General features: G+C 40.6%; 1 protein-coding gene across 3 annotated transcripts in view; it reads left to right on the top strand.

Moving 5' to 3' along the window:
• Window positions 1-27,175, top strand: part of PPARGC1A (PPARG coactivator 1 alpha) — a 364,297-nt gene that overhangs the window by 321,707 nt on the left and 15,415 nt on the right. For 2 of the 3 annotated variants that reach the window (XM_059845075.1, XM_059845076.1), the window contains exons 3-10: window positions 9,644-9,838; window positions 10,805-10,927; window positions 11,825-12,029; window positions 16,071-16,116; window positions 16,225-16,298; window positions 24,048-24,960; window positions 25,523-25,627; window positions 26,036-26,156. In XM_059845075.1, the coding sequence (XP_059701058.1) occupies window positions 9,644-9,838; window positions 10,805-10,927; window positions 11,825-12,029; window positions 16,071-16,116; window positions 16,225-16,298; window positions 24,048-24,960; window positions 25,523-25,627; window positions 26,036-26,156 (1,782 nt within the window). Of the gene's footprint in view, window positions 1-9,643; window positions 9,900-10,804; window positions 10,928-11,824; window positions 12,030-16,070; window positions 16,117-16,224; window positions 16,299-24,047; window positions 24,961-25,522; window positions 25,628-26,035; window positions 26,157-27,175 lie in introns of those variants that run through there. The other variant, XM_059845077.1, reaches the window with a different exon arrangement.

Here is a 27,175-nt window from a genome sequence, read left to right on the forward strand (position 1 = left end):
ATTGTGTACAATTTTACCTTTACATTTATATCTCTTTAGAGTCATAAATCTCAAGACAGAAGTAGGAATGATTATAGACATCTTGACATATCCAATATAATTAAAACTAAAGGAAATGCAACACTGAGATAAAGAATGAAAAAAAGCGACAAGATAGTGCTTCTTGTTGGCAGAGTCCATACTGACACTCGAGTGCAGTTTTTAGTGATATTTATCATGATAAAGAGGACAGACAAGTTTTTACATCAATTACATGTGTGAAATCATCACTGCAAAATATCTGTAGCTTTTTTTTTTCCTCCAGGATATGCTATGCTGCCTTACAAAGGTATATGAATGTTGAAAAATCTTATGTCAGTGCATAGAGAGATTAGTGTGGGCATGGACCATAAATCAAGTAAATAAATAAATCTGAGCAAGCAGTGCTTGACTTTTTGGACTGAAATATTACTGACACTGTTGTTGAAAGCTCTGCAACAGGAGAGTCCCAAATGTCTTCCCTACCTTATGCTGTACCCTGCCTTCCCCTTCTTCCTTTGCTTGTCCAGACTGGGGCCCCAAGATCTTTAACTCTCTCCCCTCCTCTATATTATTTAGGTGCATAATAATAATAATTTAAAATCCCTGTCTGAGTTGTTGCTCAGACCTGATTACAATCATGAGCAACTGTCTCTGTGTGAGGAAGGGAGGATGGGTAAGAGGTGCCATTTGCTGCTCCGAGTGGCAAAGCTTCTGGGTGGTGAGCTCAGAGACAGCCTGCCTAACCTCTTGCACATTGGGCACTGAGCTGCTCATGCAGGCCAGGCTACCTGTCCTGCATCCCCTTCCCCAGATCACTTGCTCCTCTGCTCACCTGTGCTGCCCCAGCAGTTCTGGCAGACAGGAAACTTTACCTCCAGCCCAGGCGCACCACCTTCTCTGGAGTCACTCTTGCACAGCGAAGGAAAACTTACAGCCTTTCTTTTTATTGTGGCTCTTCATCAGGCACTTTTTATCCTTTGCACTTCTGCACTTTCCCTGCTCTTGGTTTTACCCACCAGAAACACAGAGTGAGTTTTGTGCTTCATTGTGGAGCTCAGCCCAAACCTAGCCCATTGTGGGCTGGACCAGACATGCCAGATCTTCTCCTGCTGCAGTTCCCCACCCATGAAGACCAGGTGGCTTTTGTTAGCACAGGACAAAGCAGCGCAATAGTAAGTCCATGGTGTGCCTCAGTACTACAGACCTGCTACAGGTCCTTTACAGTGTCAAGTCCTGTAGAAGTTAAAAAGCCCCCCTGATGAGCTAACCCAGTTAGAAACATGGTTAGAGCATTTATTTAGTAATCAGCAAAGTAGTCTAAATAGTCAGCAAATGTTGAGGTCCAAACTGATGATGATTTGTTTTCAAGTGTTTTCTCAATATTGTGCTCAGGATCAAGTATAAATTGAATAGAGTGACCTTTTGATACTGAGTTTAATTGACTGCATTTGCAAAGATTCTGTGGTTTCACTTACTATAAATTTTTGATATTTGGTATGCCACTGAAAGGGAATCCAGCACAGTATCTTGTCATTGGTCCCCTTAAAACAGTCAACAGCACAACATCTTGCTTGCAGATTGTTTTTTGTTTTATCTTTTCTCCAGAATCAAAGATTACTATGATAGAGGGGAAAGATGCAGTTTACACAAATCAAATTGAAATGGCTTGCAAAATGTGAATGAATTTTGGTCAAAAGATGCAAGGCATGGATTGCTAGCTAGATCCTCAAGTTCATGAGATGAGTAAGTCAATTAGTAGCTCTTCAGTTTATAATAAACTTAATTTCCAGGCTGTAATGGAAAGTTCTGAACTGCAACAACTTGTTAGAAGTAATAAAAAAGGATGACTTTGTGGTAGAGTAATATTCAGTAGACTTTTTTCAACTGACATGTTTAGGTTAGAGCAGAAAGGTTCGATTTTTCACTTGTAAAGGTAGTTATCTCACAGGAACTATGGCAGCATTACTTCCAGTGATCCAAGGGCATGATCTTAAAGAAAAGCCTATTTGCAAGTGGTCTGTACTGTGGTTTTGAGTTGTGATGCTTTAATACCAAGTGCTTGACACAGTTTTACAGTGTCAGGAGAGCATCTCACAGAGAGAAAGCAATCTGAGTTCAATTACCAAGGTTGCACATAAGAACTTTCTTAGAAATAAGCAACATGTTGATAATGATGGTAATGATGAAAAAAAAATTTTTTTTTTTTTAATTTTATTTTTGCTGTTTTACCCTGAAGGGGGAGGGGGAAAATGGATGCTGCTGGTGCTCCCGTCTCCTTCAGCCTGCGGACATGTAGCAGGTCCCTCCAGTGGTGCCCTAATGTTCCTGGAAGTGTTTCTGGGGGTTTGTTGGTTTTGGGGGAGAGAATTTTGGGGTGGTACAGGACATTACTTCAAGTCTGTATCTGGAGAAATCCAACTGGAGTGAAGCTGTTACATAAATATGGGCAAGTGGTTGGTCCTACAATTGAGATGTATCTAGATTCCACATGAAGGGTGGTGAAACTGCTGAAATCAGAAGGCAGGCTCTGGATTCAAGTGGTCTTTGCCTGCAGGTGCATGTGAGGAGTATGAATATAGCTGTCTCCTTCAAGAGAAGAAAATATCTTGTTTCCTTTCCATACCCTAAAGGCATTTGCACAGGGGTGGTGATAATTAATCCCCATATTTCTACTTCATATAAAGAAATCTGGCTGTAATTTTCTCCTAGTGGGACTCCATTTTGTTTTTAAAGATAATTGATAGCTCTGGACTTAAGCATTTCAATTATGGGAGTGTCTCTTGGGGACCAGACTAACAGACCTTGGAAAAATGTTCTAATGCAAATGCATCATGTGAATTTTTACTGTAAGACAATGCAGGACGCCTAAGGATTTGCAAAGCTGTTGAACAGTAAAATAAAAGCTGAGAAAGTTCTTCAAATATATAAGTGTATGGGACTGACTGTGAGCAGGTAGGGTGGAACAAGTGATTCACCACTTGGACCCCTAATTCGTCTTTGGCCCTGGGTACAGCCAGCTCTAAGTTGAGGAAAAGGAGGAGCTTCCCTTGGACAGCACATGGAAAAGGCAGCAAAATCAACATGAGAGCTCTGTCTGTGCCATGCCATGGCAGGTTGGCTCCTTCTGTACCAGAAGAGAGACAACTTGGGCTGTTTTCCCTCTTCCCTTTCCTGCTCCTTGACTTCAGTTCTTCAGTTTAGTCAGGAGTAGGAATACCAACCAACCTGCATCCTAATCCCTGTGCACCTCCTACCCTCCTGGTGCTTCTGTCCAGCCTGTGGCTCCTTATCCTCTTGTGGCAAAGCTTGGTTTGTGGGGCCAGTGCTGAGACAGCACCTGCCCCTACTCCTGCTTGTTTGTTGACAGGAGGTGCTCAGGGCCTGAGTGGTGTTAATGAGCTTTTCAGCACCTCTGCATCCTTATGTGCAAAAAAGGGTGAATCTGTACCCCTTGTTTCTTAAGGAAAAGGCAATCTTAAGGACATCCTTACTCCAAAATTTGTAATTAAGGAATTAAGTCCTGTTGGAAATCCCTGGTGTGCTCACAAGTCAGTTTTGTTTGTTTGAAGGTAGAGCCATAATGTATTAGTATTTTTAGATCACTCATATTTTCAGCTGGAGGAAAATATTTTATTTTCTTTGTTAATTGTGCTATGAATAGATCTTAGGCTGATGAGGAGAAATGAGTCGATATGTTGGAATGGTGATCCCTTGTGAGTTCTGGTGTACACCTGGCTGCTCTGAATTGCTTACCAAGCTGGGCTGCTGGAGTGATGACAGCTTCTGCCAGCTGTGGATCTGTCCCAGAGTTTCCTGGGCTCTTTACAAAGATGTGGCGAGCTGCCACTGCTCCCAGCTCCTTGGGGCTGTGGATTAATAATGCAGCTTAGACCCTGATCTTTCAGTATGAATCACAGTGAGCCCACATGCTATTCAAATTGTCACTTAAGAAGCTTCAGAGCATCATCATTCATTAGCTGATTTCACTCCTTGAGATACAGTCAGCAAAAGTTGTGCATGCACTAATCACAATTGAAAGGAAGAGGAGAAGTCCCCCAAAGGGAAGATGTTGGAGATACTATTAATATATTGAAAATGTTTTCTAAAAGATGGGCTTGATCCTCTTCTGGAATGGATCAGCACACCTGTGCTGATGAAAAAATCTTCAGGATAATCCTGAGTTAGGGCATCTGCACACTAGCTTCAGGGTTTTCAAGAAGGGATCACAGAAACACAAATGGGTTGGAAGGGACAACAGTGGGTCAGCTGGACCAACCTCCCTGCTCAAGCAGGGCCATCCTAGAGCACATGGCACAGGACTGTGTCCAGACAGTTCTTGAATGTCTCCAGTGGCAGAATAGACACAGCTTCTCTGGGCAGCCTGTTGCAGTACTCTGTCCTTCACCGAGTAAAAAAGTTCTTCCTTATGTTCAGGTAGAAAGTTTTGGTCATCAGTTTCTGTCCAATGCCTCTTGTCTTGTTGCTTGGCTCCACTGAGCAGAGCCTGGCTCCATCCTCCTGCCACCCTCCCTTCAGGTACTGACAGACATTGATGAGCTCCCCTCCCATTTGTGCCTTCTCAAGGCTGAAATGGAAGGGCTCCCTCAGCCTGTGCTCGTAACAGAGATGTTCCAGTCCCTTCAGCATCCTTGTCCCCCTCCTCTGGGCCTGTTCCAGGAGCTCCATGTCTCTTTTGTACTAAGGAGCCCAGAACTGGACACAGAACTCCAGATGCACCTCAGCAGGGCTGAGTAGAGGGGCAGGATCACCTCCCTCAGCCTGCTGTCACTGCTCTCCCTAATGCACCCCAGGGTACCACTGGCCCTCCTGGCCACAAGGACACTGCTGGCTCACGGACACTCGGTGTCCCCCAGGTCCTTCTTTGCAGAGCTGCTTTCCAGCAGTTCAGCCCCAAGCATGTGCTGGTCCCTGGGGTTTTTGTTCCCCGGGTGCAGGATCCTGCATTTGCCTTTGTGGAATTTCAAATGGTCCCTTCCTGCCCATCTCTCCAACCTGCCCAGGTCCTTCTGAAGGGCTGCACAGCCCTCAGGGGGATCAGCCCAAAGCTTCTACCCACTTTGTGTTATCCATGAGCTTGCTGAGGAGGCATCTGAGCATTCATCCGAGTCACTGATGACTAAATTAAACAGTACTGGGCGCAGTATTGAACCTTGGGGAACACCACTTGTGACAGGACAGGCCTCCAACTAGAGCCCATGACGCTGATTACCACCCTCTGGGATCTGCTGTTCAGCCAGTTCTCAATCCACCACGTTGTCCACTCATCCAGCCCACACTTCCCGAGTTTGCCTATGAGGATGTTGTGAGAGACAGTGTCAAAAGCCTTGCTGAAGTCAAGGTAGACAATATCCACTGCTCTCCCCTTATCCAACCAGGTAGTTTTTTCGTCATGGAAGGCAGTCAGGTTGGTCAATCATTATTTACTTATCTTTAGTGAAACCATGCTTGACTACCTCTGATTGCCTTGGTGTCATCCATGTAGATATAGGTGGCCTCCAGAATGAGGTGCTCCATCACCTTTTTAGGGATTGAGACGAGGCTGACTGGCCTCATTGTTGTTGAGTGGGCCAATACTGGGCCCAGTATTGAACCTTGTGGAACACCACTCATGATGCCACTTGTGACTCCTTGCCATTTTTGAAGACTGGGATGACATCTGCTTTCTTGCAGTCCTCAGACACCTCTCCTGATCTCCACGACCTTATAAAGATGACCAGAAGCAGCCTCACTATTATGTCTGCCAGCTCTCTCCAGAATTCATTGATGGGTTTAGCCAGGGCCCATGGGCTTGTAGATTTCAAGTTTTCCTAGGTTTTCTCTAACCCAATCTGATGGTAATGACTGAGATTTTAAAATGTTTCATGATTTTTTTAAAAGGAAGAAAATTTAAGAATAAATTACAGCATTGCTCCTTATATGCACCCTAAAGGGATGCCTGTGAGTGACAGCATGGACAAGCTCCTGTTACAGCTCAATCTTTGGCCTCTGTGGATTGCCAACAAGTAACAGGTGTTACAGACATAAAATGCTAACCACAGGGTGAGCCCAGCTCCATCAATAGTCAGAATAAGCAAAAGAGAGGGAATCATCGGGGTAGAGGATTTAAATACCTTTGCATGGGTGAATTATCAACTTATTTCACTGGCCAAAGAGAGAATATCTCTGGAGACATTTTACTGAAGGCAGAAATGCAATTAGATTGTTACACAACTATTACAGTGTTTTCAGACAGAGAATTGTTTTTAGTGCTGTAGAAATATTAAAGTATTAGAGCAAAACATGTAAAAGCAGAGATGAGCACAGTTAGAAACTTTCCATGGTCTTTGGACTCCTAGATGGACTCATGTTTGAGGATTGGTTGATGTTCTGGCAGTTTACCTCTGTTGCATTCACCCGTAAAGAGTGACATAAATGCCAAATTTTATTTCCTTTCAGAGCTAATGGCTTTCTGGATATGCTGGAAATTTCTGTTGTCAGAAACACAGAAGTACATGTATCCATTGGCATACTTGTGTTCCTTGCCTCTTTCATCTGGGTGAAAATTATAGGGATCAAAAGGTATCTGGCCCCAGTGTCTTTATGCTAACATAACAGTGTGATTTGGAAGTGATGAATAGCTGCTTCTGCATTTAAAAGGCAACTTAGCAACATACAGTCATTATGAATTGTTTTCATAAAAGTTTAATAATTGCATTTGCCATGCAGCTTTACATTTGAGATTATCCTCTGGTCCTTTTTCTTACACACTGTAGTTCATTTAGGTGGTCTAAATACCTAGGATCTGCTCCTATAAAGAGAAGCAAATCCTTCTTATAAGATCCTGCTTGAAGTTAGGGACATGGAGTCAGTTCCAGAGACTACACAGCTCATCCTCTGGCCTTGGCAGAGGTGGAGGGTGCTCGGTTCCTCCTGTTCTACTGAGCCTGTGTGGTGAGCAGGTTGGATGCCAGTCTGAAATGTGAACTTCTGCAGTGACAGTGCTGAAACTGTGAAAGAGCCTGCATTTGGCCATGGCGTTGCTTCTCCCCAGTGCTGTCAACACCGAGACTCAGACTGCAACAGCAAAGGAGGAAGCTGCTGCTTCAGTGATTATTGCTCAGACGTTGATGTACCCAACCATCTCTCCCTCTGCATCTCTCCTCAGCACCATTTCTGCTGTATCTAATAACTGTGCTTCTTTATAAACAGTGATTTAGGACAATTATTTAGCAATAGCATAGTTAAACCTTTAGGAGGTTATCTAGCAATGTCATTTTCTTGACTAATGTGTTCCTGCTGCCATGTCGTTTGTGAATAGACATGTGTTAGCCAGCTAGTGTGCTTCATCTGTGGTGACTTTGATTTATTTGCTCTGTAAATTGGGACTGAAGCAATAATGGAAAGTGACATTAATTGTTTAACAGAGTCCTCTTTGTCACATCCTCTGCTTTCTCTGGGGTGTTTGAATGTTGAAACTTGTACAAAACTAATTGAAATTGCTGTGATGAGGACCGGTGTCCGCTCAACTTTCTGTTCCTGAATGTCAGCGCACTTGAATGTCTGTTTAAAGCATGAGAGTGGAGCAGCTTACAGCAAATATCAGGTTTTCTTCTGGCATGCTATTATTAAAGAAGGCATTCCCTGTTAGAAATAGCAACACTTCCAACTTCATTGTCAGCTTTATAAGCTGCAAGGCTCAGCAGTGTGCCCCACCAGATGGACTTGCTGAAAACATTCCTGGTGTAGGGCTGGGGTCAGGCAGCCAAACCAACTCATGGACACTCTAGGCTCGAGGGCTGGCTCTCGCACCATTCATCCCACCACCTGTGAGGGACTTGAAATGCCATTGGGAAAAAACACTGGTATACACTTTCTTGCCCAAGAATGCCTTTTCTTACTATTCTATAAGTGACACAGTAGTTTTTCTCTTTTCCTCTCAGAAAGTGGCTGTGAAAAGCTGAATTCAGAGCATGGTCTCATTTGGCTCCCTTCTGCCGTTTTCATTTTCTACACACTGAATTATCACAGCTGTGTGCATATGCCTGCTTAGTATGGTGGAAATCACCTGATACCAAAATTTGGATATTTTTTCTCAGTGGATAAGTGCCTTTTGGCCTTTCAAGTAAATGCTTCTCCTTAGCATTAGCTTGCCTGAGTATTTATTTGTTTCTTGGAGATGGTGCTGTAAGCACCAGAACAGTGCTCTGCCTTAGCTTTCTAGCTCAAAGACAGCTTTTATGTTAGAAGCTGTGAGGTGTGATTTGGCAGAGAAGCCTTGCAGGAGCAATTATCTGCGTGGTTTATGATCATCTCTGTTCAGAGTCTGCTAGATAAAAGTATTACTGAAAAAAGTATGCTAAGGGGATACCCAGATTCACTTGATTATTTTTTTTCCAAAGTGTAACTTGGCAATGTTTTGCTGTTGCCTTTTTTGACTTCTTTTTTTGCTTGTTTGTTCGTCTTGCTGCTATTATTTGTCCTGATAGTTCACTTTCTTACTTTGAGATTTGAACTTTGCTGAAATTTTTTCACAGTGGGGACCTGGAACATGACGAGCTACTCTGATGCTGGTGGAGAAACTCCCAATTTTATATCACTTGAATCAGTGAAAGGCTTTTCATTTACTTCAATAGCACTAGGATCAGCCTAGGAGTCCTAGATAATTGATCTGTCAAGATCAATTTCCAATCTCTCTGAAAATAAATATAATGATTTTTACACAGTTCTATTTCTCAGTTCTAACTCTCAGCACTCAAAAAATCCGTATCTCAATATACAGTAGGGACTATATTTCATTAAAAATCAGGAGGCACTTAAATTTACTCAATTTGACAAAAAGAACTCTTGCTGCTGAAATAAGATATAAATTAACATTACAGGCACTTCTGATTAGAAATTAATCTACTTTTTATAATTGCAGTCGGAATTTGATAAATGCATACAATAGCGTATTGAGTACTCAAAAGACACAATTTGAAAGGTCAACTTCAAAGGCAACCTGCCTAATATGTTTCTTTAAAAGAAACCCAAACAACCTGTCATTTACCATATGAGTGCTGCTGGCTATTCTTACACCAGAATACTGAGGACTAGGAAGCTGTTTTGTTTTGGAGCAAGGATTTGCAGAAGTGTGGAAGGGAAACCCTTTCTTGTTTACGCTGGACCATATATGTGAATCAAGTTTTCCGTATTTTACTGGTGATTCGTTCTGGTGTCCTGATTAGCTGTCTGATTCCTGTAATTTTGTCACACCAATTAGCTGGTGTACAGTGTTGAAGAGCAAAAGAAAGGGACAGCCTGGGCTGACACCATCATTAGGTGTCAGCATCTTAGGCTCATCCTGTAATACAATCCCTGAGTGATCATTTATCATTCTTAACACCTGACAAAAGAAAGAATTGTAGAAGAAAAGTAAACTGGCAAGACACCACGAGTGTGAAGAGATTTCTTTTGGACAGAAATGGATCATTTTATTGTACCTAATTACATTGTCTGAGATTCTGTTGCAGGTTGCTGTTTCAAGGCCAGTTGAACTACGTGTTGTCTGCTTGTTCACACACAGCGGCATCGTTTTGTTCCTTTTCTCACCTGGTTCCTCTTTTTATTTTGTCATCTCCCACAGAAACTAGATGAAGAGAGCGAGGCAAACTTGCTAGCTGTTCTCACAGAAACACTGGACAGCATCCCTGTGGATGAGGATGGATTGCCTTCCTTTGATGCACTGACAGATGGAGATGTGACCAACGAAAATGCCGCTAGCCCCTCCCCAGTGCCCGACGGCGCCCCTCCAACTCAGGAGGCAGAAGAGCCGTCTCTAGTAAGAACCCTTCCTACTGTTTAACAGGAATTGGATGTGCCTCTGGCTACCCGCTGCATGGGTATGATGTAGTCACAGTAAGGTCTGGACTTTTCATTTAGACTGGAGAGGAAAAATCAAGTAAAGAACTGAAAATTAAGCGGGGGAAACCCCCCCACCAAATAGCCATGGGATGATTAATATGGCAGTCTGTTAAAAAATTGTTGAAAAGGTTGTTTTTGAAACTCTTAAGCTAATGGGGCTGACACTTTTGCTTATCATTCTGTTCAGATAAGTCGGGGTAATGGTTCTTAACTCATATTTCATTTCTCGGGGCTCTTTTTGTTGTGTGTGTTCAGACATCATTTTTGGTGATCTCTGAAGAAAGGCCCGATGAGTCCGTTGGGATGCAGGGCTGATTTTGTGTCTTTAACATTGATTTGACCAGTAAGCACCAGCTTAGTGCTAACCAGGGCAAAACTGAATCTTGGATGAGGATGTGGGTGAAACATTATACGCATTTTGCTTAGTAAATCTGGTCTGTGATGTGATTCTGTTTCTGCTGAAAGCCTCTTATCACTGGCTTCAGTGGGAGCAGAGCCAGATACCTGAATCTTGACACCAGATCCATTACTCTGTTAAAGTTTATGTCTCTGTATAGATCAGAGGCCTCTTCATGTCAGACAGATCACTGAGAATTTCATTTTGCCCAGGATTCAGAGATCCAAGATCCCTGTCACTTCTGCTTGCCCCGCAGTATGCTGCAGTAAAGGGAGTAGAAATGTGCTGCCAAGCCTGGAGAAAATGAAATCTGTTTACTCTGAGGAATATCAAGTCCTGCTTTTTGTTTTATTTTACTTTGCTTGCTGAAATTGATATAACTAACTTTAAGTAACTATGCAAAAATATAGATAAGTCACTTTAATTGATAAAGATGTGTAACTCTACTCTTTTCCTTCCACTTCCCTTTCCCTGATGTGTTTGTAGCTTAAGAAGCTCTTGCTGGCTCCAGCCAACACTCAGCTAAATTACAATGAATGCAGTGGTCTCAGCACACAAAACCATGCAAACACTAATCACAGGATCAGAACAAGCCCTGTGGTTGTTAAGGTACAAACTTAATTTTTATAATAAGGAAAAAAAAAGAAAGTGTAACAAGGTCTTTTATGCTTTTAGCAATCAAGCAAGCAGTAGATCTGAATGTTTTGTATGTGCTTACTATCTTCCAACTAATTTTTAAAAAATGTGAGTTGTAGACTGGGTTCCAGAAAATCATCTGAGCTCTTTTATGCTCTGAATATCTCATTTCTGCCCCTCCTCTTGGCAGAGTTCAGTTGTTGTCACACCGTCTGTTACTCTTACCTACTTTACTGATACACTGAGTAGGATGGGGTGTGATAAAATTTGCTGATGGTCTGGTGTTGTTTATGGGTGACTCCAGGATGTGGGACTGCCATTTTCCCAGCTGTCTGAGCTAAGACAAATGACACTGGATTCTTGGCAAAAGATGTATATTAGACATTGATTGGATGGATTGGGGGGCTTGGACATAATTCTGTTGGCAGGAAGTGTTAAACAATGTTTGTCTTGCCATTCAGTGTAACTGAAAACGGGCCATTTAGGAGTACTTAAGAGAGTTGTGAATACTGGGCCCAAGCAATCAGCAGCAAATTAAGGTTTAAACCAGCTTATTTTTTTGTTCACACTAAAGGCGCTGTAGGGTCTTGTTAGTTACATGTTGCTGAGTAGGAACATTGCAATGTAGGAGAAATGAAATAAAAAGCTGCATAAATGTCATTTAGGAATTTTAAATGTAATTTTCTTTCCTTGTTCTGCAAACAGTTATTCACAGCTCATAGATCTAGTACACTTAGGCTGAACACTTCATTGAAAATCTCATCTCTTCAGAAAACCTATATTCATTCTGATAAGGTTCAGCTCACTAATTTTAGCTTTACTTTATTTTATTTTATTATTTTATTTTATTTTATTTTACCCTGTTTTAAGACTGAGAATTCATGGAGCAATAAAGCGAAGAGCATTTGTCAACAGCAAAAGCCTCAGAGACGTCCCTGCTCTGAACTTCTCAAATATCTGACTACGAATGATGATCCTCCTCAGACCAAACCAGCAGAGAACAGGAACAGCAGCAAAGAGAAATGCACCTCCAAAAGGAAGCCCCATCTGCAGTCTCAGACAAATCATCTGCAGGGTAGGTGTGGGACTGCAGAATACAGCTTTGGTACCAGCAGTAACCCAGGGAAGCTGGAGTACCTTTTTTGGGAATACCCTCAGTACTTCTTCTGTTCTTTGGATTAGTATTGGAAATCCAGCATCTCTTCTGTGTAAAGAGAATTTTTAAACAGTATAATGAAGTTAGAATTAGTTAACTAGATGTAGCTTTTAGACATGTTTGTTTCTTTTATTTATTGCCCCAAGCCTCAGAAAAGGATCTCAGGAAAAGTTTAACAAATACCACATGGTAATATACCAAGCTAGCTGGAGATACTTACTCACAGAGAACTGTACCACTAAGAAATCATTATACCCCTAAACAAGTTCGGCAGGCCAGTTCATTAGTGAGCTTCTTTCTCTTTTGCTGGAGTAAAACTGAGGGCATTGTTAACCTGCCACACAGCCCTTAAGAGACAATAAATAGTGCTCTCACTGCTACAGAGAAAACAATAAATGTGTCATTCCTGTTAAAGCTGGAATACTGGTTTGTAATTTTATTTTGTAAATAGTTGAAAGTTTAGATGCCATCCTGATGTTTCTCTCTCGTTTTTGGATTTTTTATGGTCAAAACTAAACACTTGTGTTGACTTTTAGTATCCCCTGATGTGTAAAAAACTGGTCTATATTACAAGTAGCTTCTGTGACAGAGATGCAAGAACTTAAAGCCTCCTCTCTGACTTTCTCTCCCTCTCTTTCCCTGTCTGTTTTCCCACGATAAAGGAAAGCTGTAAAAGCTTACGAACCCAAAGGGAGCTTTTTAAAATTATTGCTACTTTAAAATACATCTCTGTATTGATGCTGGCCTGGCATCTGAAAGGCTACATGCCTATCTCAGACACATCAGTGCCAATCCTGGATGCCTCCACTGCAGTCAATGGAAGTTACCTGTCTGCAGCAGAGATCAGGATGTGACCCTAGATGTGCTGTTTGGTATTTTCAAAGCAACAGTTGTAAACTGTATGTTCTTTTTTCTTTTCCCCTCCCTCTTTCTCATTCTGCACTAAGAAGTATAAGCAAACTTAATAAAAACAATCTTCCCTTCCTGTAAGTAAATATTGTTCTTGCAGCTGTACATTCTGACATTCTAAGTAAGGGTTTTCTCCATTATGGTCTCAAATTATCTGAACAATATTTCTCGTAAGAAGAAAATCCAGCTGCTCCTAAAGCTTCTTTATGCCAATTGCCACTTCTTCTGGATGGCTTCAGCAGTTTGCTTTCACAGCAGAATCCAGACTGAACTCTACATGTGAAACCTGGGTCTGTTACTGCAATGGTACTGAAAAATAGAACTACCAGAAGTTGCAGGGGGTTTTATTAACACTGTTGGAGTTAAGGTGGCAGGTGATTAGGTGTGTCATGTATAACGTGCTCTATGCACATGTATGTTATACCCATACAGAGATGTATGTGCACACAAGCATACATACAGATTATAAAGTCTTTCTATTCAGATCAGAGCTGCTTTTTTCCCCCAGCTGAGCAATTGTGTCGATTCACTTCAAAGAGTCAGGGCACACTGAGCTGTGGAAACAGCACGGAGGAGAGGTTAGGAAAGTCCAGAGGGACATACAGCTAACAACTGTGCTTAACAGATGACTGTGATTTTAGTGGTCTTGCAGGTGAATTTGCAGGCACAGAGAAATTACCTTCTTTAATTTTCCTGTGCTTTAATTTACAGGCTTCTGAAATGTTTTTTCAGCAAATTTGCCTCATACACCAATATATAACTTCAATATCAATGGATTTGCATATAATGCAAATACAAGAATATAATGCTTTCAGCTTGGACAGTCAATTCATGCAGAATCAACCTTGCAAATTTAACTGATATTTGCAGACCTGCAGTCATTGGTTCATACATTTAATCAAAAGTACAAGAAAATTGGCTCCTTCTGTGTTAAAAAGTATCACAGTCTGAGATTTTCTTTCAGAGTTAGGGAAAGCTCACCAAGGATAAGTCAAATGTTATTTTCCTTTAGGGTTACTGTTGCAAACATATTGCAAACCCACGGGAATGTCCACAAACGCATTCATGCCAAAGATCATCTGTGGTTTTGCACTGAAATTTGCCCACGAGGAAACGTAGTTCTTTTGAACCTGAATGTTTTCAATTTACAGGGACAAGCAACTTGATGTGAACTCTTTTTAATAAAACCCCCCACACACACATTACAGTAGACCTTGAAACTGTAATAAACAGGCACCATGTAAAATGACAGCGTCTTGGCTAAATATTTACACTATCAATAGCTGTATGTGAGTATGAATCCTTTGCAGAAAGAGTGTTTGGTCAAGCTCTTGCCTAGCAATAAGAAAACTGATGGGTGTTTTGGTATGCGAACTTCTCAGTGGGAGACCTCAGTGATATCTGCCTAAAATTAATACATGGGAGTGTGAGATAATGCCTTGGTTCTGTGCCCATCTCTGGCAGATTTGCACTGTGCCTCAGTGCTTCAGAATTTAATATGTGTATACTCTGATGTGGGGCTATTCTGTGGGACTAAGGGCTAGATAGAGACTTTTTAGAGATGTAAATAGCTCTTACACATTCAGCTTCCTGAGCCTAAATTGGTTAAGAGTGTGCAAATTTTTATTTCAAAAAAAAAAAAAAAAAAAAAAGAAAAAAGGGGTAAAAAAAAGGAAAGCCTTTGTATAAAAATTTATTCCAGAGCCTTACTGCAGACTGGGTTTTTTTAAGCCAATTTTACCTCTAGGTAGCCACAGGCAAACATTAGTATTCCTAGATGTATATAAATTGCACAGAAAGATGTGTCAGGTTACATTCAGTTTTACTGCACCTGGTGTAATGCACAAATCAGTGACTGTGCTGGACCAGACAAATAACTCGTTGAGGTGCATCTCCTCACTCCAGCAGTGACTTCTGAGGAAGGTGAACCTGAGGTGAACACCTGAGCTTCCATTTCTCATATGGGGAGGAGAAGAAACAATATGCAGCTTTTGAGAATTAATTTTTTAAAACGTTATATTACTTCAGGAATGCTCTAGAGCATATAAAAGTAATCAATTTGCATACAAAATCCCTTAATGTTGATGGGAGCTCCAAGCCTGTAATGAATATGAAATATGCAGTAGTGACACTCTGGACAAAAGATCTGCAGTGCAGGAGTGTTCAAGGGGAACATTTTGTCTTAAGTAATTAATCTGCAGAAGAGATCCCCTGCTGTTGTTCTTGCTACAATGCTCTCTGTATTTAAAACATCAATCTAACTTCTGAAAAGTAAAATTTGCAAGTACTATAATTTTTAATTTTAAAGGTGTCTTAGTTGTATTACAACACCCTGGTTCTTGGCTTGCTCTGAGAAAATACAATTTTGCATGAGTAAAAGCTGCAAAGACTTACATTGTTACAGCCAGAGCTTTGTTTCTTGCGTATGTCGGGATTGTAGTGCTGAGAGCTTCAACCCCATTTTTAACCATCTGTGACTATGTCCATGGTTTGTCATACTTTGCAGCATAATTTGCAAAAATTTGGACTATAACTGGTTGGACTCTGGCCTCATAGAAACAACCTATTCTCAGTGCTGTATATAAAATTGTATCTTGTAGAAGTAAAATTAACTGAATATTCATAACGTTCTGTTACTTTGTAGTTATTCTGCTGCTCCTGTTTCCAAATAAAACGTGAACTGTAGTCTAAATTAACACTGAGAGAAGTAACGTTTTCACAGTGTATCCTGTAGACTTCTTCATTGACTTTTGACATGTACCACTCTTCTGAAAGGTTCTTGTCATTTGGGTTGTGTCCTGTATTTCAGAGGTAGAGTCATTGATGTAAATAATTGTTGAAATTTAGGTGCCCTTTTGGTACTAGTAAATAAGGAATCAGGATGAGTCTCTTTATTTATCTATCTGAGATACACTGAAATGGAAATTGAACTATTAGAGCTTGGCCCTAACTGACTACCATACGATTCCAATGCCAAAGTATAAAGAAATGTTTGCAGTATAATTTACAGAGTGTTTAAATATTGCATAATTGTTTTCTTTTTTCCTTTAGCCAAACCAACAAGTTTATCACTTCCATTGACACCCGAGTCACCAAAGTAAGTACTAAAAAGTGCAAACATTTATGAAAGGGAGGGGGTTTTAGTAGATTTTGGCTACAGCAACTCCATTTCAGCTTGTTTTTATAAATGTGCCCTGTCTTCCAGTGATCCCAAGGGTTCCCCATTTGAGAACAAGACTATTGAACAAACCTTAAGTGTGGAACTCTCTGGAACTGCAGGTGAGAAATGTGAAATGATGGCTCTTCCTTTAAGCATGGCTTGTGTGTGTTTGTTTACTTTAATATACCACAGGTATGCTGAGATCTCACAGAAGTCTCCAGTAGATTCACTTCAGTGCAGTTCAGCATTACTTTTTTATCCAGCTACCTGAGAAGAAACATGTTTGAAAATACGGCTTCAAACCTACACAGGAGAGCATAATTTCTGAGAAAATATGAATGAAACCATTTATCTGTTATATTTCTCCATTTCCCCATAGATTTGTGTACTGCTGAGCACCATCTTTCAAAGACAAACCCCATAGCACAGTGTAATAGATGTTACAGATGTAAAAGTTATGTCATTCAGTCTGTCTCCAGGCCGGTCTAGGGCTGCACATGACTGCATGTTTCAGTGCTTTGTCATTTCTAGATTAATACGTCACAAATAACAGCCTTCTCCTCTACCACTGAACAACTAATTGTTCCATAGCTTAGAGGTAATTTTTAAAAGTGGTATTCATTCTGTATTCCTGCTTTTTCTTCCATTAACACACTTCACACAACCTCCCTTTATCTTCCTCCTCCTTTCTGATCCCTGGATTTGTACCTTTTGAAGATTTTTTAGGATTTTTTTATCATGTAGTGGTTTAGTTCGTGCATCACCCATTTAATCATTTGTTTAATTCATCTGCTCTTCTTTCTGCTGAAGTCAATTCCTTCAGACTCAGATCTGTTTTATGGCGTTCCTCTGAACCCTTTTTTGACTCTGTTTTCTTCAAGTGTCCTGAGCTGAGCACAAAAGAACACATTGAGCTCCACCTGAGCTATTGCCAAGACCATTTCTTTCTCAGTTGTGTAATATTGAAAAATAAGAGATGTACTTGGCATGTGCTTCTCTCAGAATAGCAGTAGGTTGTAAACTGTCTGATCTCTAGCATTGAGAGGGGAGGGGTGTATTGCAAAATACGTCTTCGGGTACCACAAATTAGCTTGGTGCTTCTGAGTTCAGTGGCAGCAGGCCCAGGCTGGATTTGGGTAGGTACACTGGGCTTTCACCTTCCTACAACCATCATTGCACTTTTTCAGAAATTTTTTCATTAGTTCAGCACTAAAACATGAACAATTTTCCCTGCCTTCTCCTGGAAGCCTGCAGTCTTAGTAATTTCTCTCATGGCAAAAGGAAGCATTCTTCCTATACGTCTTCATTTTGCAAGACCAACATAAACATGCCAGAATTCACTGTATGCAGGAAGATAATCCTGTTCAGTGCCAATAAGTGAAGTGAAGTGAAGTGAAGCACGGAGAAGCCTCTTCCATCACTACTGGACAGCAAGTCTGCACAAGGGTGCCCATTTGTAAGCACATGGATAAGTCAGTGCTTAGTGCTGCCAACAGAAAGGGGCAGATGAGGTGACTACAGCAGAGTGGTACAAGCAGCCGTTGAAATCACTGAAGGAAGCAGTGTTTTCTCCCAGCCAAAAAGTCAGCAGCCTGCTTTTCCCATCAGCTGACTAGACAGAAATTGGGAGTCAGTCTGACCCCTGGATAGTCCTCTAGTATTGCGTCCTAGTGGCAACAGGAATGGTCTTGGTATTACCAAATTCATTCCGCTCCATCAGCTGTGCACAGAGGAGGAAACAAAACAGCTCTGTAGCCTCTTGGAAAACATAATCAGAACTGGTGCATTAAAAAAAAGCAACAGAAGCTGGGAAACCGCTCAACTGGCCACATATGTAAACAGGAGTGCTCTACTATGATTCTGTGATTTCTTTTCCCGTCTGGAAGTAAAAGAAGTTGGCTAGGAAATAACCTGATGATATTCAGGCAGAATAAGAATTGGAGTGTTGTGTGGCCAGGGAGCTGGCAGTGTTACCAAGCAGTGTACGTAATGGTGGCTCTTAGACTTCATGTTGCACTTGCTCTGGTCTTCGCAATGTCTGGTGAGAAGATTTCAGGAGATCATGCAGTAGCTCTTTAAATCTCTGCCTGCATATACACATAGTTTTTATTTTTATATTCATGTATGTATGTAAACCTATAAAAATATGCATGTCAGCCTGGAGTACTGAAGAGCTTACAGCATATGTGTGTGTGTAAATCATGGCAGAATTGGGACCCACTTCAGTTCCAAAAACAACCAAAAATAAAACAAGGAAAAAAGTAGTGGCAGTAGTGATTAATAATACCTTGAAGTTCCTTAGTGAGAACCCTGGCAACTCCAAATTATATCCAGATAACCGCATTGCTCATTGTCCTTATATAGGGCAGCTTGCACCATACAAGCACTATTTATTATAATTTAAATAGGAGTTACCTTGATCTCACTACTGAATTGAAAAGACCATTAGCAGAGCTGCTTGCACTATCGAAGCACAAAGTATTTTAATATAAATAGCAACTCCCTTGATCTCTCTGCTGAAAACAACATTGCTTCCCTCACTGATGAATTAACTATAGACCAGAAAAATAAATAAATAAAAACATTTCCCACATGAGCCATCAATCTTCGTCACACACACATTTTGGATTCGTGTATCTAAAGTCAAACTGAAGCCATTCTCTTGCCAGTGCTATATCTGGCTTTACAACAGATTTGTTAGTAGTCGTGAGTGTAACTTTGTCCTCCCTAAAACTGTCAAAACAACGATTTGTCAAATTTCAAGGAACAAATATTCTTTGAAGTGTTTTCATGCCACACATAAGAATTCTTTCAATACACTGTAAGTAAGTGTCCTAAGTCCATTGCTGTATAAAATCCTCTCTCTTGAAGCTGATTTTTCTAGTGCTATTCTAAGGAAGCTGGACCAGAACATCATGGAGGGAGTATGGAGGGAGTCCTAGGAAATGATAATGCAGTGACTGAAATTCCTGTGTCAGATGAGTCTTCTGAGTGAGAGAGTCGGAAGAGCTTCATCTCTGTTTCCACAGCCATCTGCATTGCCAGTGCCTTGCTAAAAGGCCATGGGCTTGAACCTCTCCAGTGTCTTCCAGAAATCTGAGATGGTTCTGTGTCACCTCTTTCATCTTTGTTAGCAGTCAGAACCAGGGCGGAGGGTGGGGCAGGGATGGACGGACTGTGCAAGCACAGGGGCTGGGAGGATGACTCACCTTCTGGAGGTGGCAGTGTTTCTCTTGGCAGTCAAGGGCTCCTCAGTGATTGCTCTAGACTTTTGATTATCTTAGACAAACTTCTGAATGCCAGACATTAGATAGCATGGCTTCTAATTAATCTCTCTGTGTTCCCTGTGTCTTAAACCTTCACACCTAAATACTCAAAGCCACCATTTAAGTACATGAAGTTGGTTTACGTGCCTATGGCTCGATCAGTAACTAGAAGACTATTTCCACCCTCTTGGTGAAAAGTCTCTAATTTGATACAGATCCCTATAATTTATTGTAGTGTGAAACTGCTCACTGGTCTTGGGGGAGAAATTTGATTTTTCTGAAAAATGGCAGAAAAAGCTATATTTTCTGTCATCAGAAAAGCTGATGTGCACAATCAAGCTGAAGAGTCATTTGGAATTTGTGACCATCGTTGAGGATACTGATACCCTGCTATTTGCCCACCTCTAGATTTGTGTTACCTCTTACTTTTCAGAACAAATACTTAAAATCTGTCATCTAAGAACTTCTTTGACCTCAGAATGATTTCTGATAAAATGAGATGTGAGATGGAGAGCGTTGTCCAGAGGGAATACAATCTAGTGAGTTATTTGATGTTTTCAGGTAACTGTGTTTATTCTCTCCAGCACTGACAGCAGGATTAAACTGAATATTCAACAAGCATGTAGTTTTTTATTATATAATGACTGTTTAATTTTATTACATTTTCCTAGCTTCTGCAATCTAGTGCTGTACAAACACTCTTCTTCTGCTGAACTGAGCTGTTATCTTGTGGTCGGTTTTTAAAGTGGTCTTAAATAATGTTTCTCTTGACAATCCATTTTCAAACTCAAAAGGTATGAAAAAATTCATTTTCAATGCCTCTCAAAAGCCCAGTGCACATGTAGAAAAGTTCAAAGGCTGCATTACCCAAAAGACAGTAATTGTCTGCCCCCTCAAAACACAGCAAACATCACCAAACATTGGAATGCTGAGTTACTGTAGAGATTTAGAAGTATCTCTGTCTACATAAAACAGTATTGAAAATCAGTCCTGAGAAGTCCAGATGTCACTTTTAATGCAAAGGCACTCCCCTAATTTCTGTTTATCAGTCTAGCTGAGCTAAATGAGTAACACTACAAGTTTTTTTTAAAGTGGAGTTTTGGAATGTATAGAAAGTAGTTTCACCCTCCCAGATACTTTCTGGAAAGAAGTTGCTTGGCCAAGGTGGCAGAGTTGGCACATATGCAAACACCTTTTGTTGCACAGACACAGGGAGGATGGTGCTGCTTTGGCAGCAGTGCTGGCAATTTGATATATGCTGTTTTCTAGCACAAGATCACGGAGTGAGTTCATAGTATATAGACAGAGCAAGGCAAAGTGCAAACGTACCATTTACCAAAGCTATTCAATTAAGGAAAAGTCCCTATGAAGAAAATGGTTTTATAGCATGTCATGAAAAAATACTTGCCTTTTACTTTAAAAAGAAAAAAGACTGTTTAAGGGGGATGATTGTAGAGTATGTACCACTTCTAACAGATTTGCTGTGCAGAAGTACATAAGTGTGAGTGATGTAGAGGTACTTGTTTATTATAGAGCACATTTCAATGCAGTAATCATAAATATTGCTAAGGTTGTGCTCTGTTGAAATATGACCTACATACTCTTGATTGTTTGTGTTACGTGATTTGTCTGACACCCATTACATTCTGGGTAATGGCAGCCATTTGTTGCTGTGCACAGCAGGCTCTTTTGACAAAAGAAAATAGGCAGCAATAAAAAAGCTATAGTCTGAATTACATTCTGCACAGCGCTGCACTGCTGAGAGTTTGTGCAAGTGTGTTAACAATGCTCTGAACTGCCTCTTGTCAGCCTTCAGCCTGTAATGGCCATCTGTCCTTCCATAAATCTGTCAAAACCTGCTAAGTTCAAGAGAGAGTACAGAATATACCTTGTACTGTCAATGCCTAAATGTACACATTGGGGAGAAATCAGTGCGTGTGAAATAATCCCGCGGTTGTAGAATATTGTAATGGCACTGATGTGGGATCGTGGCCCTCGGTGAGGATTACCAGGGATTAGAGTGAAGATGAACAAGTGGGCAGCCAACTGGTTTTCTCAGAATTCACCATTTGGAAATGGGTCAGGGGGCACTCTGGAGGTGGACTTGGAGTGGTGACGTGTATTCAAAACTTCACTCCCTCCTCCATCCCCCAGTGTAAGTTTGTTCAAAAGTTAAATGAACATTTTCCATCTTTTATCTGTTTCTACTTGCCTGTGCATTTCCTGCTTCTGCTGAAATCCAGGAAAAAAGCCAGAATGCCACGAGGAAGCCCTTTCTTAGGCTGTCCCAGCCCTGTTCTGCCAGCAAGGGAAGTGCCAGTAAATTTAGCTCAGCCTGTACTTTCGTGAGGGTTTTTTTTGGTACTCCCCCCCCAACCCCACCCCCTGCCCTTTTCTGAAGATTATTGGGCTCTTTGTCAGGTTTCTGGAAATGTTATACTATATGTTTTACTTGCTTATTTCCAGGACAAGCTTTGAAGAAGTGGAATTTGAAATAAGATTTTATTTTGAATATTGGATTATCTCTGGGGTTTCTTTGCCTGAAATTCTTAAATATACATGTTCATTGTGGAGTGTTTGTATTTTTGTTTAATTTCTTTCTTTAAAACTACATCCAAAAACCCCAGTAACTAACCCCAGAATTTCTCATGGACTGTATAATTTCACACGTAAAAGTGTCATTTCAAAATCTTTTTCTAGGAAGTTGTTTACTGAAGTATTTGTTCAATCTGAGCCTGAAGCTTTAACTTTGATAGTATTATTGCAGATTTTTGAATAGGACCATTATCTTCATTTTAGCAAAAATTCACTTGGTAGTCAAAAATATTTGTCAATGAGGAGGTGCATAAGGTAAGAAATAGTTAGGGCTGTCTCAAGTGAATTTTTGGTAAGAAGAAAGAAAAAAATTGAGGACTTAGAGGAAATAATTTAAGAGTTATGACTGCAAAAAAGTTTTTTAGTATTAAATTTAAATTTGGGGTAACTAATGTTTTAGGTGAACTAATCTTTGCCTCAGTTTCCTTGAATTTTGTGGCATTAGACAGTCTTTGCATAGCTATGGGTAGCTCATAACCATTTTTTCCAAACATTCAAACAAAATCAAGCGTGTCTCTCACATCAAGTATTCATGCCTTGGTGCTTCTAGTTTCTTATTTTCTGAAAGAAATTCATTGTAGATAATGCAGTGGGACTCCCAGTCTCCATTTATGCTCCTTAGGGAGCACTGTGCATTGATGGACACTTTTCCTTCTTTACAGCAAAACATTATAAAACATGTTCCATTTGCATTGATCTGCCGAGCTGTGTTGCATGTTTAAAAATACAAACCAGAGCTCCATAACCATGTTTGAAACACACATTTCCTGTAACTCTGTCTGCCCTATCTTTTCATTCTTGCTTAAGGACTAATGGAAAGCTCATTGCTTGGGCTAAAAGTATTCTTGGACAGCATGAGCCTCTGGGTTGCTTAGGGGTGGTCTGGATTACCTTGGAGAACTCCCTAATCTCCATCTATTTTGTTAAATTTTAAGCATATGTTACTAAATTATATTAGTGTCAATTGGACAGAAGCAAATTTTTCATACCTAACAACCTTCCTGAAGAGAAATTATTTCCTGAACACTCACTGCTTTTTGCTGTTACTCTGCCCTGATGTCTCGGATTATCCTGTAAAGTCTGAAGAAATTCTATTATTTCCATAGAAAATATTGAAAGTTATATTCTACCCTTATAAAAATAATGGGAAGATGCTGCTTCAGTTCCCAGGCGTTACTGGAATGTGCTGTAGTCCTTCCCTCAATTTTGTCTCATCACAGTGATACAATCTATTACAGTTACGTAGATAATCCTGTTAGTTAGCAGTATATTTAGTCGTTGAATACTGATCTAATACTAATACTAGCCTAATAACTAATACTAAGACTTACCTGTTTCATTCTGACTCCCTACTGCATGATTCTCACCACAATTTAGTTCTAAATATGAAGGTTCATTACACTTGTGGTTGTATTATTGTTCATTTGGGTTTCAGTTGCAGAACCACATTTCAGACAAAAGGTATTAATTACGCCCAAGGAATGTATTAGACATACATTCTCAATGGTCAATGAACTCTGGAAACAAAGAGTGATTGCCACTGAGTTAGGGTAGCTGTATTTCATTGCAGTTAAGTTCTGCATCCTTTGGTACCCCTCACTTATTTCTCTTGGCCATGCTTTTATCCAGGTTCTTCTTTGCTTGGTTCTTTATGTTTTTGATGGTGCCAGTCTTTTGACTTTTCATTTTTACATCAAAATCTGTTTTGTATTTAACAAAAACGTCTTTGGAATTTTACCTCTTGATCTTTTCTATCAAAACCTACAGAGAGAGGGGCGGTTGTCATGGAGGAAGAGGAGGGGTAGAAATTATGCTGGAGATTGATGGTGATGCATTAGTATTGTTGCTATTGTTACCAGACCTTTGGTAGTTTTATTCTCAGAATTGGCAGTGTTGAAGTGACATAAAATGGGTCTTGCTTTTTATCTATTTTAAGAATATGAGCCACCTTTATAAACATTGTATGTGTGCTTAAAAGCATTCTGTACCTCCTTTTACTCTCTGTAGGCCTAACTCCACCTACGACCCCTCCTCATAAAGCCAACCAAGATAATCCTTTTAGGACTTCACCTAAACTGAAGTCATCATGCAAGACTGTTGTTCCACCTTCAAAAAAGCCCCGCTGTAGTGAGTCTTCCGGTTCTCCAGGAAATAACCCAATCAAGAAGGGTCCAGACCAGTCTGAGCTGTACACACAGCTTAACAAGACTACAGTACTGTCCAGTGGACATGAGGAGAGAAAGACAAAACGGCCCAGTTTGCGGCTGTTTGGTGACCATGACTACTGTCAATCTGTGAATTCAAAATCGGAAGTACACATTAAAATATCCCAGGAACTTCAGGACTCCAGACAACCAGAATTTAAGGATTCTTCACCTGGGTGGCAGTGTCAGATTTGTTCTTCTTTAGAACAAGACCAGTATTTCAAGAAAGAGACTTTACAGACGAATAAGCAGGGATCCCATGGTAATAACAGAAAACAGCTCCAAGACCAGGAAATTCGGGCTGAACTGAATAAGCATTTTGGTCACCCCAGCCAAGCTGTTTTTGACGAAGAAGCAGATAAGAGCAGAGAACTAAGGGACAGTGATTACAGTAATGAACAATTCTCCAAACTACCTATGTTTATAAATTCAGGACTAGCAATGGATGGTCTGTTTGATGACAGTGAAGATGAAAGTGATAAACTATGCTACCCTTGGGATGGGACACAAGCCTATTCATTATTTGATGTATCACCTTCTTGCTCTTCTTTTAACTCTCCATGCAGAGATTCAGTGTCTCCACCCAAATCCTTATTTTCTCAAAGATCCCAAAGGACACGCTCTAGATCACGGTCCTTTCCTCAACGCAGGTCTTGTTCCCGTTCTCCATATTCCCGATCGAGATCAAGGTCACCCTGTAGTAGATCCTCTTCAAGGTATGGTACAGCAAATTCATGTGTGATCATTGTAGCTAATAAGACAAAGAGCAAAAACACTAAGAAACTTACAGGAAAGAAAGAAAAAAAAAAGCAAGAAAAAACTTAATCCAGTGGAACTCTATTGCTCCTGAGCTGATTAACTCTGAAGGTTACAGGTTTGCTACAGAAACACTTGTTTTCAATATCCTTTGAATTTGCCAGGTTTGCACCTTCTGAGCGGAGGCAGTCAGGTCAGAGGCAGAGCAATTGGTGAGAGATGTACACAACTAACCTTCCCCATTATCTGTGAGCTGCCTGGTCCCAATCTTGCTACGGCCTCTATCAGATGGAGTTGACAGTGGCTGACTGTCTACTCTGTGTTAGCCTCAATAAGGAAAATTACTGAAGGGCCAGGAGGGGAGAAATCACTTGAGGCCCCTCAGTTGACTAGGAGATTGCAAACTGTCACTGGAAAATCCCACCGGTAGCTTAGAAGAAATTGTAAGTTCAGGGAAGAGGTAGAAAATTGTGTCAATAGACTCAAATGGAATGACAGAGGTGAATGTGTTTCTTCCTGCAGATCTTGTTGCTATTGTGAGTCCAGCCACTGTAGACACCGAGCATACAGAAGTTCTCCCTTAGGTGGAAGATCGCGGTCCAGATCGCCGTGCAGTCGCAGACCCAGGTAGTGCCTTTGGCCTGCATTTGGTATGCTTTGCAGCTGTTCCTCAGGAGAGAATTGTAGAATCATAGAATCAATAAGGCTGGAAAGGACCTCTGAGTTCATTGAGTCCAACCTTTGGCTAAACACCACCATATCACCTAAACCGTAGCATGTCCACTCTCCTTGAACACTTCCAGGGATGGTGACTCCACCACTTCCCTGGGCAGCGTGTTCCAATGCCTAACCACCCTTCCAGCCAAGAAATTCTTCCTGGTGTCCAACCTGAACTTCCTCTGGTGGAGTTTGAGGCCATTTCCTCTTGTCCTTTCTCTAACTGCCTGGGATAGTAAAGCATTCCAGAAATTGTATTTCTAATTTCACATTCACAAATGCAGGTGCCTGATTTGATGACTAAGTTGTGTTTCCTAGATATGACAGCTATGAGGAATATCAGCATGAAAGGCTGAAGAGGGAAGAATACCGCAAAGAGTATGAAAAACGGGAATCTGAAAGGGCCAAGCAAAGGGAGAGACAGAGGCAGAAAGCAATTGTAAGCACTGTAAAGATAACTTTCATATTGAAATAGATCTGTTTCTTTTCATGGATTCTAATGCTAGAATTCAGACTTTATTTATTTTTTATAAAATTCAAAAATTTGCTTATGTGTATTTCTTAATATTTTTCATTTTAAGCAAATATGTGTTTTCATAATAATTACTGCTTTGGTGTCACACTACTAATTTTTTCAGGTTCTATAAATTACAACTCTCCAAGTTTTTCCCACTGAACAGATAAGAGAACTTACTAGAGAAAGGGGTCATCCCAGACAGTACACTAGTAGAAGAGAACTAGTCTGTTTCTTATACAGATGCCTTTTATACTGTATTTCATCTACCAGATATACATGAAATAAGGAGTCAGGTGATGTACCTATTGCTGAACTCTCAGAGTGGCTGTAATTGTCTATACAGGAGGTGCTGACAGCAGAACTCAAAACTGGAATCCAGAGACTTGTCTTGAATTAAAATCTTTTCAGTTTCTGTGATTTGGTTGATTTTTTAAGTTATTTTTAGGAAAATAGTCTACAGACAAGATGCAATTTAAAAATGTCATTTAGCACTGGCCCTCTTGTAATAAATATGTATTATTTAATTATTTTGTTCATCAGTGTTCTCTATGAAACAGCTGAAATACCTGAAGCAAAGAAAATAACCCATGTGGGGATAACCAGCTGTCTTGGCTGTTGTAGGAGAAGGAGAGAAGGAAGAATGGCTATTAAATGGATGGGTGGCTTTTTCCCCTTTTGAGTTCTCCATTGGCAACTGCATTTTGATAAATTAAACTGGGAGCTGCTGTAAATCTGTTGCTGTAAAATTTGCTAAGCCCATTTGGTGGCTCACCTTAAGATTTTGATTTTCTGTGTCCTGCTCTTTCCATTGGGTTGTACCTACACGGCTGTTCTGGCTGTGCTCTGGCTCTTGCATGACCTGGTACCGACCAGGATACTTCATCTTCATTCCCAGGTTTTCCATTAGTGCTCTGTCCAGAGGTCATCAAAATTAATAGGTC

The sequence above is a fragment of the Haemorhous mexicanus genome, chromosome 4 (genome assembly GCF_027477595.1).
Source record: "Haemorhous mexicanus isolate bHaeMex1 chromosome 4, bHaeMex1.pri, whole genome shotgun sequence".
Classification (NCBI taxonomy): Eukaryota; Metazoa; Chordata; class Aves; order Passeriformes; family Fringillidae; genus Haemorhous; species Haemorhous mexicanus.